This window comes from Ictalurus furcatus, chromosome 5, assembly GCF_023375685.1.
Source record: "Ictalurus furcatus strain D&B chromosome 5, Billie_1.0, whole genome shotgun sequence".
NCBI classification, from domain to species: Eukaryota; Metazoa; Chordata; class Actinopteri; order Siluriformes; family Ictaluridae; genus Ictalurus; species Ictalurus furcatus.
In genome coordinates, this window is record NC_071259.1 from 6436342 (window position 1) to 6455704 (window position 19363).

The window sequence follows — 19363 nt, forward strand, 5'->3', positions numbered from 1 at the left end:
TCAACAACAAGTCAAGGCAAATAGACATTCAGTTTCCATAGTGCATTGCCAAATAATAAAGCCTGCTGTGTTAAATATTATAATAAACCATTATAATGTTTCCCCTCAACTGGACTCTCCTCAAACAAACACTTGCAGATTTTTTTCCCCCAAACATATTTATGGGACAAGTTAATTAGGTAAGGGATTTTGAAACCTAATAATATAAATGTGTATTTTGCTCTGAACTGCCGAAAACAACTATGACCACCTTTTCAGATGCTGTACATTCTATACTACATATTTCAGGAGATTCATGTTTTCAGAAGTATTGCTTCAACATGCCTTATAATCAGGAGTGATGGACTGTAATTATACAGTACACAGCTTTAAACTAGTTATTAAGAGTGAAAGCAGACTCGTGTGAATCAAAGTCATTTGACTGATCTGACAATAATGGGTCTTAAAGTGGATAAAGTGAATACCATATGTCTGGTATATTGCTTGGTTCTTCTCTCTAGACCTCTCTTTTTTTCTTATATAATAGGAGTACTGTTGTCAAGGTTTCCTTGATCATCACAACTGCATAAAATTAGAGCCCTTTAGTATGTCATATGGAGGGTTATGTCTTCAGACATAATGAAGGGTCGGTGTTGTCAGTTTTACGTAGTCTTCCAACATTTTTTTTACTAGATATTTCTTTTCAGGGTTCTTGAATTTTCTGGATGAAAAAAAAAATCCGGAATTCCAGAAAGATTGCTCAAGATCTACTGTCCAAGATCTAAGTCCAGCCTTTCTACTATTTTTCAGTAGTCATTAACTGCATTATAAAAAGCTTAATGTTAATCTTGATGGCTAATTTGGTTTTAGACTTATATATATATAATAGACCTTCTTGTTAGTTTTAGTCTATATTTAGTTAATGAAACTAAAACTGAACAATTTTCCATTAAGGTCTGGTTTATGCTTCTGTGCTGAAGCGTGCTTGCATCATGAAGCATTTAAAGGATTTATGTACTATCCTGGAGGGAAACCACAGATCACCCTGCTGTGTGTGTTTGTACATTTTGTGTCAAGAGTTACTGTATGTTACTGTTAAAATCATCACATTGTTCACCATGAAATGTGTTAAAACGTGTACCAAACATGACAGGAAAATATACTGATATCACATAAATGCAAGTGATCAAATGTGATTTCGGTGATTCTTTGCCCACTGTAGCTTCAGATTCCTGTTCTTTGCAAACAAGAGTGAAACTCGATTTGGTCTTCTGCTGTTGTAGCCCATCCTCCCCAAGATTTGATGGACATTCTGAGATGCTTTTCTGCTCACCATGGTTGTAAAGAGTGGTTATTTGAGTCAGCTCAAACCAGTCTGGCCATTCTCCACTGACCTTTTTCCATCAACAAGGCATTTTTCAGACCATTGTGTGCAAATGGTACAAACTATTGTGTGTGAAAATCCCAGGAGATCAGTAGTTTCTGAAATACTCAAACCAGTCTTCTGGCACCAACAACCATGCCAGGGTCAAAGTCACCGAGATCACGTTTTTCCCGTTCTGATGTTTAATGTGAACACTTGACCTGAATCTCCATGATATTATGCACTGTGCTGAAAAATGGCCGACATGATGGAAATCAAATGTTTAGAACTTGCCAAGGTGACTATTGTCTCAAGATGTCAAAGCATGGGTATTATATTCGTACAAGTTACAAGTTTCTGTACATCAGAACAATGATTATCAAAAGCTGTCCAACCGGTTTTATGTGAATATTTTATTCCATTATTGAATGCATAGTACAGCTCTGTTGATTAAACATCATGCCGGTGGAGAAGTCTTAGGACACAAATAATGAATTAGGCCAGAAGTTCATGTCTATGTTACAGCAATGTACAGTAACTAGTGTGGGATGTATGTGTTATTTCCTCTTGCCTGCTTTCGGAGCTTTATCCAAACCCTGGATGTATTTGCGAGGGATCTGATATTGCTCTATAACAAAAGAAAACAAATGATAAGGAAGAATGAAAGTAAATGAACAGATTTAAGTAGTTATGTTGAACTGAGCTTTACCTAGTAGCAGTTTGCCGACGTGATGCACCTGGTTGCCCTGGATCTGCACCAGCTGCCGCTCTTTGGCTCCAGGGACGTCATGGAGGATCGAACTGGCCTGGACTAGATGCTGCAGCGTGTCTGCTACCGCTGCTGGCTGTATACCGAACACCTCCAAGTTCTTTATTATAGTCACCTGAACACACCAGCAGAATGAGGGCAGGGAGACAAATACACTACAAAATACTCTCACACCAGAGTTACAGAACCCTCCACTAATATTGGCACACTTTGTAAATATGAGCAAAGGCGGCTGTGAAAAACTGTATTGTTTAACCTTTTGATCTTTTGTTCAAAAATTCACAAAAATTCTCTGCTCTCATGGATAAACAATTGGAACAAAACAGGTTTATCAAAAAAATCTTTGTTAAATATAGGTGTGCAACAATTATTGGCAGCGTTAAGTCAATACTTTGTGCTACCTCACTTTGCCAAGATAACAGCTCCAAGCCTTCTCCTATAATGCCTGATGAGGTTGGAGAATACATGGCAAGGGATCTGAGACCATACCTCCATACAGAATCTCTCCAGATCCTTCAAATTTCGAGGTCCATGCTGGTGGACTCTCCTCTTCAGTTCACCCCAAAGGTTTTCTATGGGTTTCAAGTCAGGGGACTGGGATGGCCATGGCAGGATTACTGACCACCTTGATCTTGTGGTCAGTAAACCATTTTTGTGTTGATTTTGATGCATGTTTTGGATCATTGCCCTGCTGGAAGATCCAACCACGGCCCATTTTAAGCTTTCTGGTAGAGGCAATCAGGTTTTCATTTAATATCTATTGATATTTGATAGAGTCAGTGATGCCGTGTACCCTAACAAAATGTCCAGGTCCTCTGGCAGAAAAACAGCCCCAAAACATTAATGAGCCACCACCATATTTAACTGTGGCCATGAGGTACTTTTCTATATGGCTACCTCTCTGTGTCCACCAATATAGACACACGTCCAATTCCAGGTTGATTCATAACATTTCCAGTTGACTGAAACATCGTAATTATTGCCCTGATTATGGAAATGGGCATTTTCAATGCTTGTGCTATTTTCTTATAGGCACTTCCCATTTTGTGAAGCTCAACAACCTTTTGCTGCACATCACAGCAGTATTCCTTGGTATTACCCATTGTTATGAATGACTAAGGGAATTTGGTTCATGTGTTACCTCATATTTATACCCCTGTAAAACAGGAAGTCATGGTTGAACAATTTCCTTTTCCTAGTCACCCAGGTGTACAAAATGTTTTTTCAAATATCAATGGGAATAGATTTCAAATATATTTTTCTCATATGAATTCATAGGGGTGCCAATAATTGTTGCACACCTATATTTAACAAAGATTTTCATTTATAAGCATGTGTTGTGTTTGCAATTGTTTAATATCCATGAGAGCAGAGTATTTTTGTGAATTTCTTGAACAAAAGATCAAAAAGGTTAAACAATAAAGACAATTTTTCACAGCCTTCTTTGTTCTTATTTACCAAGGGTGCCAATATTAGTGGAGGACACTGTACATAGACTTCCACAGTACAGCTCAAAAGGTCTGATTCCACTACCAAAAACTAGCTTTATATTGCCAGCTAAAAACATAATTACTAAAGAATAAGCATTCTTAATTAAAAGAAGTTTATTATGTATAAGAATTAATGAATGCCGAATAAATCGATCAATAATCAATATCAGTCATTAAGAGATGACAACCATTAACCCGGTGTTACTGTCAGAATTAAAATCTCATCACATTCAACAGTTTCAAAAATAATTGAAGCAAAACAGATAAACAGGTCATTCTGAATTTCATCTGAGGATTTCTCAAACAGCTGAAACAAGCTCCACAATAATACTATAAATAAATCTATAATCCAGAAACAAAAAAATAAAAGCATGTGACTGGATGGCCCCGTCATAAACTACTGAACATGGATGAAGCTGTTAATCAGTCTGACCCATACCTTCTTGTTAGAGCCTCTGGAGGCTACAGTGATATCAATGGGCTCCACCTGCCCTTTCCGGACTACAGGAGACTGGCCTGGAAACTGCAGCTGATGGCACGACTGCATCCTGCTCAGAGTCCTGTAAACACAGCCAAGTGTGTTCTAATACACACTCAACACTGTTACACTAGTGTGAGACTAATCAATACATAATGTACTACTCCAGCAGGGTATTACAATTACATTTAGAGTAAAATACTCCATACAAAGTCCTCTGTTTTGGATTTCGAATAAGATTTTTTTTGTCTTCCTGTTTAACACATAAATGTTCATGTTGCATTCCCTTGTAAATGACCTCAAACAAAATTGAGCGAAATACATGACTCTGGATCAAGAAACAGACCCATAGGTAAGTCTTCTTAGTCAATACAATCTCACTTAATTTAGTTAAGATTTACAGCCAACAGCTACTAGAAAATCAGTTACACACTAGCGATTACACAAAAAAGAAAATGAAAAACTAGAAAAAGGGGCTTACCGGCTGAATAGATCGTCCCATTTTAACACCATGACCTCCTGATACTCAGATTTCTCCAGTAAGCAGTCACACAGCACAGGGTTAATGTTCACATAACTGACAAATAAAGAGAATGGCACAAAGGACAAGAGGCATCAACTGACCATGTCAGCATTTATGCATGTAATAAAAATATAATAATAATTATTATTATTATTATTTTATTTTATTAATTTCTTTTCAGACTGAGTACGAAGACATTTTTTTGGTATTCACCGATACCGATACCAGAATGAGTTCAGACATTAGCATTTTGGTATTTGGCAGACACCCTTATCCAGAGAGACATACAATTATCTCATTTATACAACTGAGCAGTTGAGGGTTAAGGGCTTTGCTCAAGGGCCCAGCAGTGACAGCTTGGCAGTGCTGGGATTTGAGCTCATGATTTTTTTGATAAACCTGTGTTTTGTTTGCAATTGTTTGATATCCATGAGAGGAGAGTAATTTTTTTAAAATATCTGAACAAAACATACATTTTTCACAGTCTTCTTTTGCTCATCTTTACCAAGGGTGCCAATATGAGTGGAGGGCACTGTAAAAGTAAAGTAAGCTTGTGTATCACGATCCCTTGACCGATACTGGCTGATCATCAAGATCAACATACAGGGTAAGAGCTGATGTTTTCGCTCTCCAATGTTGTCTCTATAGACATGTATTCTCGCCTAAGCTGCATTTGCTGATATATATATATATATATATATATATATATATATATATATATATATATATAGCTGTATACCTTTTGTTGGTTTCATGGACAAGCTCGTTTCTTTTCACATAATCGGTGATGATGATCCTCACTTCACTAGAATGTAGCACTGCACCCTTTCTGAAACAGAAATTTCACAAACTTAAAACAAGAAGCAGAAGAAGAAGAAGAAGAAGAAGAAGATCAAGAAGAAGAAGAAGAAGAAGCAGAAGAAGAAGCAGAAGAAGAAGAAGCAGAAGAAGAAGATGCAGAAGAAGAAGAAGATGTTTCTGGCAGCAGTTGTCTACCAACAACAACAGAATTCTCACTGCAGTTAATGATTATGGCCACTCATGGCTGGTGTTGCCAAGATATAATGGTTCTGACTATCTTAAGTGTGTTACAAATCCCTTCATCATAACTGAGTCACAAATCAGCAATCACGGTGAGACCTGCTATGTGGGTGATATCTGCAAAATACAAGCCAAATACAAAAGAATGTTCAAGAGGGGCCTCTACTTAATTTGACATTCTAACAAACCATGCTAAATTCTTATTATAATTCGCCATATCACAGAAAAGGCTGGGATTTTCAATCTGGGACAGTTGTGCTTTGGGGTGATTTAAATTGCTCTCGTATACACTTTCAGGATGGTCATGAAAAAGGTTACAAGCAATCCCCAGATGGACAAAATGGCTAACCAACTCAATCCACACACTCACTTTTTCTGCGCATCCTGGAATAGAGGCTCCAGGCATGTGGTGACCCCGTAAAGTGGGGTGATTTCAGGGGGCTTATAAACCTCCTCACAGCTCTCTCTATCCTCAGCACACTCCTCTGGGGGCTCCCAGTCCTCGGGAATGCAGAAAGAACACAACCTGAAATGAAGTCCTTAGGCATTAGGGCACGCTAACATTACAGAGTTTATACTGTAATATCTATATTGTTGACGTATTTATGTCTGTCACAATAATTACTTTATTGACTTATCATATAATATATGGACATGACCTTGATCATTTCTGCTGACCTGAATATTGCCCATTGTGTTTACAAGCATGTTTGTTTACATAAGCATGAACGTCACCAAGATTTTAGCCATTCATGCTTCTTCTGTCCTCTCGTCAGGCTGTCAAATTAAAATTCGAACTTCGAATATTCATTGAATTTAAGATAAAAATGAACATTCAAATGCCAAAACAGTGCACTCAAATTTAATGTGTAGCAAGCATTAGCACAGATTTTAATTAAAACACTTGAAAAAATTACACGCAAGATATTAACAATGCGCTAACAACGTTGTTTGAAGAAGAAAAATCTAGAAAGGATAGTTCTAGTGCTACAAATAATCCGGTCGTAGGCAATAATATCGGGGATTGAGACGCTTAAGCGGCATGAGCTGAAGCTGAACAGTGAATGAACAGCGGTAAACTGAAGCGCTTTACTAGCAGGTCAAGAGCAGATAAACTTTATTGACCTCACACTGGGGAACTTCCCTAAGTGGGAATTAAGTCACCCAAACGCATCCTATACACATATGAGATTAATCAGACATTTACACAACATAAACCTAATATTACAACTTGCTTCTGCACAAAATGACAAAAAGTGAGCTTGAACTTAAGTAAGGCGCTATGTAGAACGGTACGTCACGTTGTGAATACGCTCTTTCCGTAACAACGCGCGAAAACACGGACAATGAATAACTGAAGCATAAAGAATTCACAATATTGTATTACAGTCCATTTTATTTATTGCTTTGGCTGTGTGGTTTTATTATTTATTTATCTTTATTTATCCTTCATTTATTAAAGATGACCTTCCAATTCCAGTGTCTGAATATTCATACGAATTAAAGTTTGCTGCTTTTTGAAAGGGTGTATTTGTATTATCATGCTTTTATATTATCATTATATCAGTGGCGTAAAATGTCTTAAAACGACAATAATATCGCTTATTGCAATTATTTCTGGTACAATATATCTTCCAACATAAGGAATTTTGTGACAGGCCTAGACATATGAAATTGCGCACACATGGATGGAATATAAAAAACATTTATTCATAGTTGCCTGATCGACAAGCAAAGAAAAAAAAAAACTCTACTCCCTATTAACTTCCACAGAAGAAAAGTTTTCACTGGCTATACAGTGTCATGTATAAACTTAATGCACTACACAGACCGACCAAGGCGCACTCTGGCTGAGAATGTCTTTTACTAGTAGGTGGATCAGCATCTAAATAATAAGCACGTACGAAATGTCTTCTTTATACATGTTACACCCATCAGAATAATGCATTTTACTCATATATCACTATTAATGTTAATGCTACACACTGCTATATAACAACTACAGAGATGACACTATTGACTTAAAGCTAAATGTGTGTGTGTGTGTGTGTGTGTGTTTTCTGTTAAAGTATGCTAACTGTACATACTCAGGGTTCTTCCAGTCAACCTCTACAATGCTGTCCACTCCTTTACTCAACTCCTTTACTCGAACCAGATTGTGCTCCTTCTGCATAGACTGCAGAAACTTTGAGAGCTAGGAATTGAAAAGAGAGAGACAGAGAGAGAAAGAGAGAAAGAGAGAGAGAACACTATATGTTTATATGAACACTAAACTAATATGTTTATTAATAACAGTTCTTCATTTCTGTTATGCTTTGGCAATACTGTACATGTATATGGTCATGCCACTAAAGCTTGGTGAATTGAATTTAATTGAATTCACCAATTGAGAGAGAGAGAGAGAGACATCAAGCTAACATTTTTTAGTCTCAGTCACTTTTACTTTTACTAACCTTTTTATAGCTGGATTTTTTGATGTCAAGATTTTTTCCTTTAGGACTGCAAAACAAAATGTGAGAGAAATCATGTAAGAAACATCAAGCGAAAGCAGTGATTAAACATGGGTTTGCATAAAATCAACCAAAGTAACTAGATGTTAATACATAATTCAGGATCAGATATTCAGGCTAGAGCAATGTGCTCTAGAAATTAAAGGTTTTGGGTTAGGAATGTAGAATACAGGCGATTTCACTCATATTCAAAAGTTCAGGATGATTTGCTGTAATGAATGAGTTACAAGGTTTGGGATGGGAAACACAGTCATGCAAAAAAAAAAAAATCTACAATGTAAAGATTTACTTGCTACCCAAACTACTAGTAAACCTACATACAAAGTTAAGGACGTTGAATAATGGTGAATCTGTAAAAAAATAATAATGATAATTTTAATAAATTGAGTACTGGTTTTATTTTTATTACAGCACCCTGGGTGTGTATGTATGTACATATGTCTCTGCCCTGTGTGTATTTCCCCACATGAAAAGGGTGTAATAAGAATCTCTGGTTACAGTACGTGTGAATCACAGCGAGGAAATAAATGTAGAATTAAGCACAGAATATTTTTTAAATGTTAAATAGAGTTTAAAAAAAGGATACATGTCAATCCTTTATTGCACATATAAGCATCTCTACGGTTGTGTACTCATAACCATTTCAACTTTCTATGAGGTAGATTTTTAAGGCCTCTCATTCATACCATTCCTGTTAAGCACAATTCTGACTTGCTAGCTAGTGGCTTTTTAATCAGTCAGAATGACATTGTTTACATGTTAAAGAGTGAATTACGCAGACGATTTTGGGGAAAAAAAAAGTAACTGATTTTACCAGCATGAGGCCATGTGCTTGCGCAGGAAGGTGCCGGTCAGCAGGGGGAGCTCCGACTTCTTCACTTTACTCTTCAGGGCATGAAGGAAACACTGCAGCAGCAGAGAATCCATCTGCTCTATAGAGAGAGAACAGAGAAACAAGGTCAATATTTACAAGCAATGTGTGCAGAACGTGAACCGTAATTTAAGATCAATTAACATTAGGACTGTCCAGGTCAATTTCCAGGAGCAGGTTTTACTGTGAACAGTGTAGAAATGCGTGTTTTTTCTTCCTACCCTGGGATATACACTCACTGAGCACTTTATCTAATCAGTAATGCAAGTCATGCAGATCCGGGCAAGCAGCTTCAAGTACCGTAATTTTCGGACTATTGAGCGCACCTGAATATAAGCCGCACCCACTAACTTTAAAAAGAAAAAATTTTTTGTACATATATAGGCCGCACTTGTCTATAAACCGCAGGTGTCCACGTTGTAACATGAGATATTTACACAGAAAGATGTTACACAAAGAATTTTTTTAACTTTTAATTAAATACGTACCGTAAATGCTTTTTTCCGAACAGTGCCTGTAACACGGCTGGTTAAAAAAATAAAAAATACAGTTGCCTACCAGGAAAAGTCATCGATCGCTATCTTCATCTTCCTCCTACAGCCTCAGAATTACCGGTACTTCGTCACACACTTCCTCAGTCTCTCTTTCGTTGTCGCTCTCAATGTCACTTACGTCTCGAGGCAAATTCGCCCTTGAGCTTGTGCTGTCCTCTTCATCACGCAGCAGTCCAGCCTTTCGAAACCCGTTGGTGATAGTAGATTTTTTGACACTGCTCCACGCTGTTAGGATCCACTGGCAGACTTGAGCAAAAGTTGCTCTTCGCATGCTATTTCCTTCTTCGACAGCCAGATCGATCGCCTTTAACTTGAAAGCTGCATCATATGCATTTCTTCGTGTGTTTTCCATGATGAGGGTGTGTGCATGAAGCGCAAAATGACTGATCTGAAGAATTTAGTGTGAGTGCGTTTGATTTAATTCAAACAGTTTCATTGGTCCACTGTGACCTGTTCGGTAATTTCATTGGTCCGATGTGACGAGGCTAAATGTTTTGGCGGCATGAAGCTCGTTAGCCCATAAAAATCCATAAATTAGCCGCATCATTGTTTAAGCCGCAGTGTTCAAAGCGTGTGAAAAAAGTAGCGGCTTATAGTCCGGAAATTACGGTAATGCTTCCATCATCCATCAGAATGGGGATAAAACGTCATCTCAACGATTTTAACCGTGGCATGATTGCTGGTGCCAGATGAGCTGGTTTGAGTATTTCTATAACTGCTGATCTCCTGGGATTTTCACACGCAACAGTCTCTAGAGTTTACTCAAATCCCAAACGTTGAACTTTTATGGACTACATCAGCAGAAGGCAAGGCCGGTTCTAGACATTTGGAGGCCCTAAGAAAAATTTATGTTGCAGGCCCGCCGAACCCCTCCTATGACATGTTTTTCAAATGTTAACTTGATTAACCTTTTTATTTATTTATTTATTTTTACATAAGTTTATTATAATTTAATTAGAAATTACTCATAGAGCCACACTGGCAAAATGTTTAAGGTAGCCAGGATTTTTTTTTTTTTGCAGTAATTTGTTCAGTAATTTATTTACAGTAACACACCCACCCACTCTTTGGGATGATGAACAGTTTTGCCTACTCTATACAGTAAAATGGAAAAAATAATAATAAAGACAACATTACACTGCAACAAATAACTACAAATGAACACTTCCTGGACACCACTTCAGTAAATGAACATCAGTGTTTTTATCATTTTTTCCTAGCTGGGTATGGGCAGGATTTCCCCCTCCTACTGAACCAATATAGACTATAGATACAGTCATATTATGTGTTGTAGTGCAATAACTTAAATATGCACTATATACACAAATCAACTGCTAGTGGAAGTGAAAGAGGCAAACTACTAAGCAGAAAGAATAGTTCATTTCTTCATAAAATTGTATGCTTATTTTTTAATAAGTATATCAGTTTTTATGATTTGAAAACTAAAATGAAGTATTATGTTAGAGCAGTAATGTAAACATCAGCTGAATTTAGAAGATATACAAACAGTTGAGGTACTTTTTATGAAACATTAAAAAATGCTCTAGTGTGTTTGCTCTTTGACTTTGAATACAAATTTCTTTACTTTTACTTTAGTATTTTGCTAGTCAGCTCCCGACGCAATGTCATTGTACGTGCAAATTCAAAGTGTCGGCTGATGATCTTTGAAACATTAATGTGAAAGAGGACATGAGATGATGGATCACAAACTATCAGAAAGTCTATGGAACATTTGTGTGAAAACCTGGCCAGAAAGAAAGAGATGGATATACATGACAGATGCACTCTGTGACAACTTACCTTGTGGAGATCTTGAATCCTCCTGTTCTTCCTGCACCTCCTCTGTCTCCTCCTTCTCTCCCTCTCGGAGACTGAGATCCTGCAGATTCCGACAAGACGACTCCACTGCAGCCGTCCCAGAGTCATTCTGTCCTACGGTCTTCAGAGCCAAAGCTTCCGTTCCCTCTTCGCCACTGTCCCCTCCGTCCATGTCCGCCTCTGCCTGGACTGAAGGATCAGTGACTGGGATGACAGGAGGAGCGGTCTTATCCCCAAAAGCCCTGTGGAAGAAAAAGGGGAAGATGATGGAGGCACTACATATCAAATCACAACAGAATTTTAAATTAAAACTGAATTTTAATTCACATTACTGCAATTCTGTGAGGAATTTTTCAAATATCATAATATGTAGAGTAATTATATGAATGGACCTAAAGAGCATCTGTGCCTGGCAGAGAATAAGCTGGTATAAATAGTACAGTGGAAAAGAACATGCAGAGACAGACAGACAGACAGAAACAGAGACAGACAGACAGACAAACACAGAGACAGCCACAGTCAGACACAGAGACTGCAAGACACAGACAGAGAGACAGACACAGAAAGAAACACAGACAGAGAGATAGATAGTCAGACAGAGAGGCAGACACAGACAGAGAAAGAGACACAGACACTAACACAGAGACAATCACAGAGACAGACACAGAGACTACAATAGACCGACAGAGATCGACAGGGAGAGTCACAGAGACAGAGACTGACACTGAGTCCAACAGAGACAGAGGCAAACAGAGAGACAGACACAAAGACACAGACGAGAGAGAGACAGAAACAGAGGCAAACACAGACACCACAGAGACAGACATGAAAAGACACAAAGACAGATAGAAACACAGAGAGAGAGAGAGAGAGAGAGAGAGAGAGAAAGAGAAAGAGAAAGACACACACACACACACACACACACACACACACACAGACAGACAGACAGAGACACACTCCCTCAGTCTCACACTCACTACTCATAATTTAAATTAAAAAACAACAACACCAACACCACTGATTGTAATTTATACGTGTTTTTTGGGGGCCAAAATTTTGCTGCATCTAAGAATTTGGTGTGCATGTTTGGGAGATTTGTACCACAGCTGGTCCATGTACGTATGTAACACATTTACTCCTTTTCCCTTCATCCCACTGGTCCTCATCTCTCTGCTCGACATGGCTGCTGTCCCCACAGCAACTGGAGCTCTGTGTAACCAAGCAAACAGTCAACGCTCAAATAAAACACTCCTTTATGGGTAAAACCTAAGTAAGAGACATTCTTCTCATCTATGCAAATGTCAATATTATATTTTCATATGACAATTATTGTTAATAACGGTTTGTCACACTGCACGTATAAACTTTCTGTAGGTTACTGGTGGGAACAGTTTTAAAATTGTAAAATAAACAAATAAATAAATAAATGGTGTGAAACACCTCAATAGTTTCAATTTCAGCATTCATCTTTACACCTTTAATAATATGTAAACAGACTGTAGAAGTGGTCAGTACCTGATCTGCAACCCCTGCCTGATTTGTGCTATTTGCAACAGTATGAACACACAGTATGCCTCGTTAATGCTGACAAATAAACACCACCTCTCAGTGCAAAACAAAAGCGGACTAGTAAGAAGGTGACAATAGTGCTGGCTGTCATTTTTATACACAACAGTGCATTCACAGGCGAACACTCCCCATAATCTAAGCCTAATAATAAAGGGATTAAATTTATTGACCAAATAAAAGTGTATAATTGCTAATGGAACATTTCAGGAAGGAGTCTTCAGTGTCAGCGCTTTGTAATGGTCAGTAGATTTTCTGACTAAGGACATGTCATTTTCAGTAGCATGAGAAACTGCATTTTTTGTCTTATTAACCTCAAAAGAGAGAGGCTGATGACTATGGGAATGACTATTTACAGCTGTTATAATGTAAGTGATAACAGAACATTCCTCAAATGTAACTATAAATGGATAAGAAGTATGACGTATGCCTTTCGTTCTTTTCTTCCCCGTCACCAAAGAGATATAGAGATATAAGCTGCATTTTCAGTTGAATTTGGGGAAACCAATTGAAGCATTCGTTGTGTTGAACTATTTCAATTGCTTTTGTTTGATTTGTTCATTGCACACAGCTGAAAGTCTGTACATTTTGACAATAAACCTGATTTGCAATGGGGATTGAATAATTTTGATTGCAACAGTATATACAGTATATTAGTAGTATTATAAGGGGAATTCAACAATTATAAGGGGATGTGCTGTAGGAAAATAATCAACATTACACCAGCTTGTGTATTTATTACACCATTCTTGCACATTATCAACTAACAAGTAACAATTACAGTATTCAATCTTTTCTAACAAATATGCACCTGCATGACCTGTAGAGCAGGAAAAAAAAATAAAATAAAAAGTCACCCCCCTTTACAAGAAGCAATGAGAAATATCATTAGAAATCATTTGATTCATATATGTCCTTCCAATACACAATAAACGCGTACGCATAACTAAGCATGGAGTGACAACACAATAAGGACACAACTGGTTTATGTTTTAATGACACTTGATGTGTGTGTGATTTGTAAGCAGGCATGTAAGAGACGGTTTTTACCTGTTTGACACGATATTAACTGCACAGATGTCCCCTTGATTTACGTCCTGTAGACCTGTAGAGGACACCACGACTCCTGGCAGCATCAGATCTGTTTAAGATGGAGGAAAAGCAAGTAAGCACACACATGCACACATGCTCACAAACACACACACACACACACACACTCATATTCATTCCACTGGGAAACTCACCTGCCCCGCCAGTTAATTTCTGTACCACTGGAGGCCATGTTGTGAAGGCGGGTAACAGATCAGGAAATCGCCATAGTGTGTACACTGGTAAAAAAAAACAAAAAACAAATATGCCAGGGTTTCAGCAGTAATCAGATCCATATATACAGTAGCATAGTAAAGTTAAAAGAATATAAAAAAAGCTATCGTGTGAAATTCCACTAACTTGGAATATCTCAAGTTATATTATTATATGATTTATAAATCAGCACTAACTTGACATATTCCAAGCATTTATCAAGTGCAATATTGGAGATTTTTTTTCTTACATTTTTTCAAGAATGTCTTTTAAAAAAAAGTGGGAAAAGGCAGCACAGCCTGACCACACCTTTTTATTTTGAATATGGTTACGGTGTTACATGTAATAATTCTGTGTTTTAGAGGTAGTATACCTGTAGGGTACAACTGTTTCTCCAGCTGGAAGAACATCGGGTTCCTGTGGAGCACATACAGAGTGACAGCATCTCCTTTGTGTGCATAGATTTTGACTACGTTCAGTTCTTCTTTGTTTGGTACGAGCTCGTTGAGGTCATCGGCAGACAGGGACGGAAAAGCAGTGGAGACGTCTGTTCTCAGCTTCCTCCTGTTGGATGAAGGAGAGAAGAAATATTATTTATATTGCATGTACATCCATAATGTAACTTATTGCTTATTACTATTACTTATCACAACACACCTGCTGTTAAAGGAAATTACACCACAGTGCTGTCAGAGAGAGAGGATTAACTTTAACATCAGCTCAAGTCATAGCTTTATATGAATGCGCGCATTCTAATATTTGATTTTTTCTATAGTAACAACTAATTACCAGGGACTGGGATTGTTGTGACCACACAATCTACCTCTGATAATAAACAGATTAAATATGCTCTTTTATTTGGCAAAAAAAAAAAGTAAGTATCATCTTTGATATGTTAATGCTTTATGTAAGGAGATGTTTATTTAACATTAATGGAAGGAGTCTCCGATGTCAGCGCTTTGTAACAATCAGCGAGTGCTCAGGACAGAGGACTTTGAACTTTCTGGTTTATCTGCAACAAGACAAGCTGCATTTTTTTTGTCTTATTACTTTCACAAGAAAGGAAAAAAAAAAGCAAGACATTTAAGGGAATAAATGTTTGTAGCTGTTAAAAACATTAAAGTCCCTATAAAACGCCTTGAAACATGCAGTGTTATTCGATGTGTTGATGTAATTTCCACGAAAACCAGAAGTCAGGGTGGGACATTTCAAGTGGCTCTTCCCCCTTTTTTAATAGCCATTAGCGTTTAGCTAACCTCAAGACCCGGGTTAAACAGTACTTGACACAAAGCAATGACCTGGCACAAATACCTCCTTCTTCGAAGTGAATGAATTCACGCTATTTCCATCATAACCAACTAACAGTTGTAAAACTGAATAAAACTCGAGTCTTCGAACAACCAAAGCCAAATTTTCGACCCATGCTTGCTGACATGATTTCTCTTGCTCAGCAATGGCAATTTCGGCAAGGTGATTTTTTTTTATAATGTTGGGGCGGGACCTTTCAGATGAGAAGCTGAAGTGCAGGATGATGTCATCAAAACTGCTAATCCGTATTGGTAGTAGCAAGAGAGTGTAAATTTTGAACGCATATATCTTCTAAATGCATGTGAATTCTGTCATTGTTTTGACGCACACCAGCTTATAGATAACCTTAAGACTTAAAGATATTCATACTAAAAGCCGCAAAACTACCAAACAACAATAAATGTAACTATATATTATAAATAAAAGTATGAGTATGACGTGACATTCTTTAACAAATTAAACATTTTAATTGTTGGCAAACCGCTGTGCTGTAAGAGTAATAAAACACCTTGGGATGTGCTGTTATAGGAAAATAATGAACTTATTAATGGGCCACATCACACCAGACCATCACTGATTATTTTCCTATAACAGAATGTCACCGAGGGTTTTATTCCTTATTTCCCTGAGCATATTGTAGGTAACCTCAGTATTTCTAGAAGACCGTTAGCTCTTTCCTCACGTTCCTTGTGAGTTTATTTGTTGTTGTAAAGCTGAATTAGTAGTTCTTTTGAACTCCCTGTATTTCAGGAGCTTTTTAAGAAGGCACACTAGGCTTTTGTGTATGCTCTGTAACTTTAAAAAGACTTAACCTAAAAGAAAAAAAAACCTAAATATAGTGATAGGTAGGATGAAATTCTGTTGAAATGTTGATGTTTTTTGCTTTACACCCCACTCATCGAGTCAACAACAGTCAGATATGTTTTAACATGCAACAAAAATCCTTAAATATACAAATAAGTCAATAAAACACGACTGAATCAGAAAATAAACGTACTATTTCACAGAACCTAAACTAGTGGCAGGTTGAGACTAAACACGACGAGCCGAATCCCAAATAACAGCCTACCAGACTACATAACGTGCCACAGACCGTGGAGAAGCCATGATCTCCCACCCTATGTAGTGCACCAACACAGTGTACAGTGAATCAAATACGATTCAACCAATCAGCAGCCTTAGCTAACCCGCTCGCGCTGCACTAGTTAGTTACAAACCTGTCGGATCCTTTGATAACGGTATTGGACTTCACACGAAACGCTTTTGTAAACATCCTGCTGTGTGTTTTATTTGTAAGAACTAGTTAAGGAAATACACTTGTGAGATCTTGTGTCAAACATGCTACATTTCATTAGCCAACCACTTCAAGTGTAAGCGTGTGGTTGCAATGCAAAATATGTCCGGGTGGAAACATCAACCCGCGTTAAACCGGACCTTTTCACCCACTCCTTAATGACTCCTTAAAACTTAAGGAGTCATCTCGATTTATTAGGCTATACTACGCATTTATTAATGTGTTTGAACTTTGGATTATAACCCCACCTGCCTTTATATATGAGCCACCGCTGATATGGGATATGATTGTAATACAGCTCAGGGAACAGAACTATGAAGTACTACTGTGATTGATGTCTGAATTTTGAATTGCATATTTAATCTCCAGGGGGCACCGAAGCTTAGTGGTTAGCAGGTTTGCCTCACACCTCCAGGGTTGGGGGTTTGAATGCCGGCTCCGCCCTCTGTGCGTGGAGTTTGTATGTTCTCCCAGTGTTTCAGGGGTTTCCTCTGGGTACTCCAGTTTCCTCCCCCAACTGATGCCAAATTGATGTCGGATTTACAAGTTGCAATAAAATATAAATTGTCACATTCACACAACAGACAATTTAGAGATGCCGATCAGCCTACAACGCATGTCTTTGAACTGAGGGAGGAAACCTGAAGCATGGGGAGAACGTGCAAACTTCCTGCATACAGGAAGGAGCCAGCGTTCGAACCCTGGAGGTGTGAGGTAAATCTCATAACTCCCAAGCTTCGGTGCCCCCTGGAGATTAAATATGCCATTCACAATTCAGACATCAATCACAGTAGTACTTCATAGTTCTGTTCCCTGAGCTGTATTATAATCATATCCCATATCAGCGGTGGCTCATATATAAAGGCAAGTGGGGTTCTGCATTTAACCATTTAACAAACGTCAATCTTCATTCTCAACTCCATACGTTTTAAATTACACTGAAATACTAATGACGTCGATTAAGTTAACAATTTAAATTTTTTTAAAGTTGCTATGTGACAGATGTTAAGTTGAAGTTCTAATGATTCCCTTGCTTTTCTAGATGTTGGGCATTTAGCTTCCATAGAGCGTCCATAGAATTATTATTGCACCTAGTGGTCAAAAATGGGAACTACAACAATCGCTAAGGCCCATAGGGGAAGGAATCATGTTGCATCATACTTCCTCTATGAGCATTTTCATTGGAGGAGGATCAGCGGATAGAACAGGGTTGCCAAACTGTGATAGTTTTACTATAACAAACTACCACCAATATGTTTTATAGCAAAAATATGAATTAAATAATACATAATTTAAAAAAATAAAATTAATAAATCTAATAAATGTCCACAAACAAAGGCAAAGTATAAGTGTAGACACTTTGTGAGTGAAAGTGTGTGTATAATTTAGGCCTACACAACCTCTATTAAGCTATATATATATATATTATCAAAGATTAGGAGAGGGAAACAGGGATTATAGAGTGGATAATTTCCATCTATCAGAAATGTATGTGCATCACAGTGACCTTGTTTCCCATGCAAAGGCTAGAACAAGAAGACAAAAAATGCATCTCCTTCTTGCAGTGCCCACATATTTTGGGCTAGCTTCATGTCATTTGTGTGTATGCTGGATGACTATGTTATTGACTCTTAACTGCCTATTACTGTGTTACTCTAGAAATTCACTACAGAAACATACATAAAATCACTACCAGCCTACAGCATGACTCAAATGTGAGACATTCCCCCACCAAGACCTCAGTGGTTTGTCTGTGAGCCATTAAGTTTCACTCTGTGAGACACAATGTACACAAAGCCCTGCTTTCAGCTTGAAGTCAGCAATTTTCATTCCTTGACATCCTTGAGAGAGGGAGAGGGTGTTTGAGAGGAAGAACAGAATTAATAAAGAAATAAAAGCAAGAAAACAACAACAACAATGAGGTCGAGAAAAAGTTTGAACCTGTAACTGAGGAAGGCAATAAACCAATGTCAAAGGCTACAAGTGCTCATTAATTTTCCTTGTTACTATAACTTTTTTTCTGGTATTAATAGTGCTGATGCTGGATTGAAAGCAGATTGGAAGCATGTGCGTTTATTAGCATCCAGCAACAGACAGTCATGCGTGTACACACCACCGCAGATCCTGGCCAAATTCCTCATAAACACAAACATACACGTGCTGGGCTAATGATAAGGTCCATGTCTCCATCCTGACAGGCTGGAAAGGAAGGTTGTTAAAGAGCAGATGTATTGCCTTAAAACACACATGGCATTCACATTCGCATGGCTCCAGGACACAGAACCCAGTTATTTTGTGCAGTGTTGAAACTTTTGTCAAAGAGCTTCCAAATAGAGTACGTGTGTGTTGATAGATAGGCTACAATAGGAGTAATGATGTGAGGTATTCCAGTGTGTGCTTGTGGTCTGCACGAGTGTATGGAACATGGGCTACATGTAATCACTGTACAAGACAGCCTTAAGACAAAGAAATGTAGGCAGGTTTTTATAAATGTTTA

General features: G+C 37.9%; 1 protein-coding gene across 1 annotated transcript; it reads right to left on the reverse strand.

Moving 5' to 3' along the window:
- Window positions 1–1736: 1736 nt before the first annotated feature.
- eif2d (eukaryotic translation initiation factor 2D) lies at window positions 1737–17516 on the reverse strand. The gene is made up of 15 exons (XM_053624481.1): window positions 16790–17516; window positions 14638–14828; window positions 14207–14290; window positions 14013–14103; window positions 12498–12605; window positions 11379–11638; window positions 8968–9085; window positions 8097–8142; window positions 7731–7837; window positions 6014–6169; window positions 5342–5431; window positions 4561–4656; window positions 4041–4161; window positions 2052–2226; window positions 1737–1970 (listed from the first exon to the last, which is right to left on the reverse strand). Exons 1-15 carry the CDS (start codon window positions 16843–16845, stop codon window positions 1900–1902), a joined length of 1770 nt encoding a protein of 589 aa, XP_053480456.1. The 5' UTR covers window positions 16846–17516; the 3' UTR covers window positions 1737–1899.
- Window positions 17517–19363: the final 1847 nt, after the last annotated feature.

Coding starts and splice junctions, on each gene's coding strand:
- eif2d (XM_053624481.1), bottom strand. CDS start 16,845: ATGTTTACAAAAGCGTTTCGTGTGAAGTCCAATACCGTTATCAAAGGA. Junction 14,104..14,206: donor GAAATTAACTGGCGGGGCAG/GTGAGTTTCCCA, acceptor CATCTTAAACAG/ATCTGATGCTGCCAGGAGTC. Junction 2,227..4,040: donor CCAGAGGCTCTAACAAGAAG/GTATGGGTCAGA, acceptor TGGTGTGTTCAG/GTGACTATAATAAAGAACTT.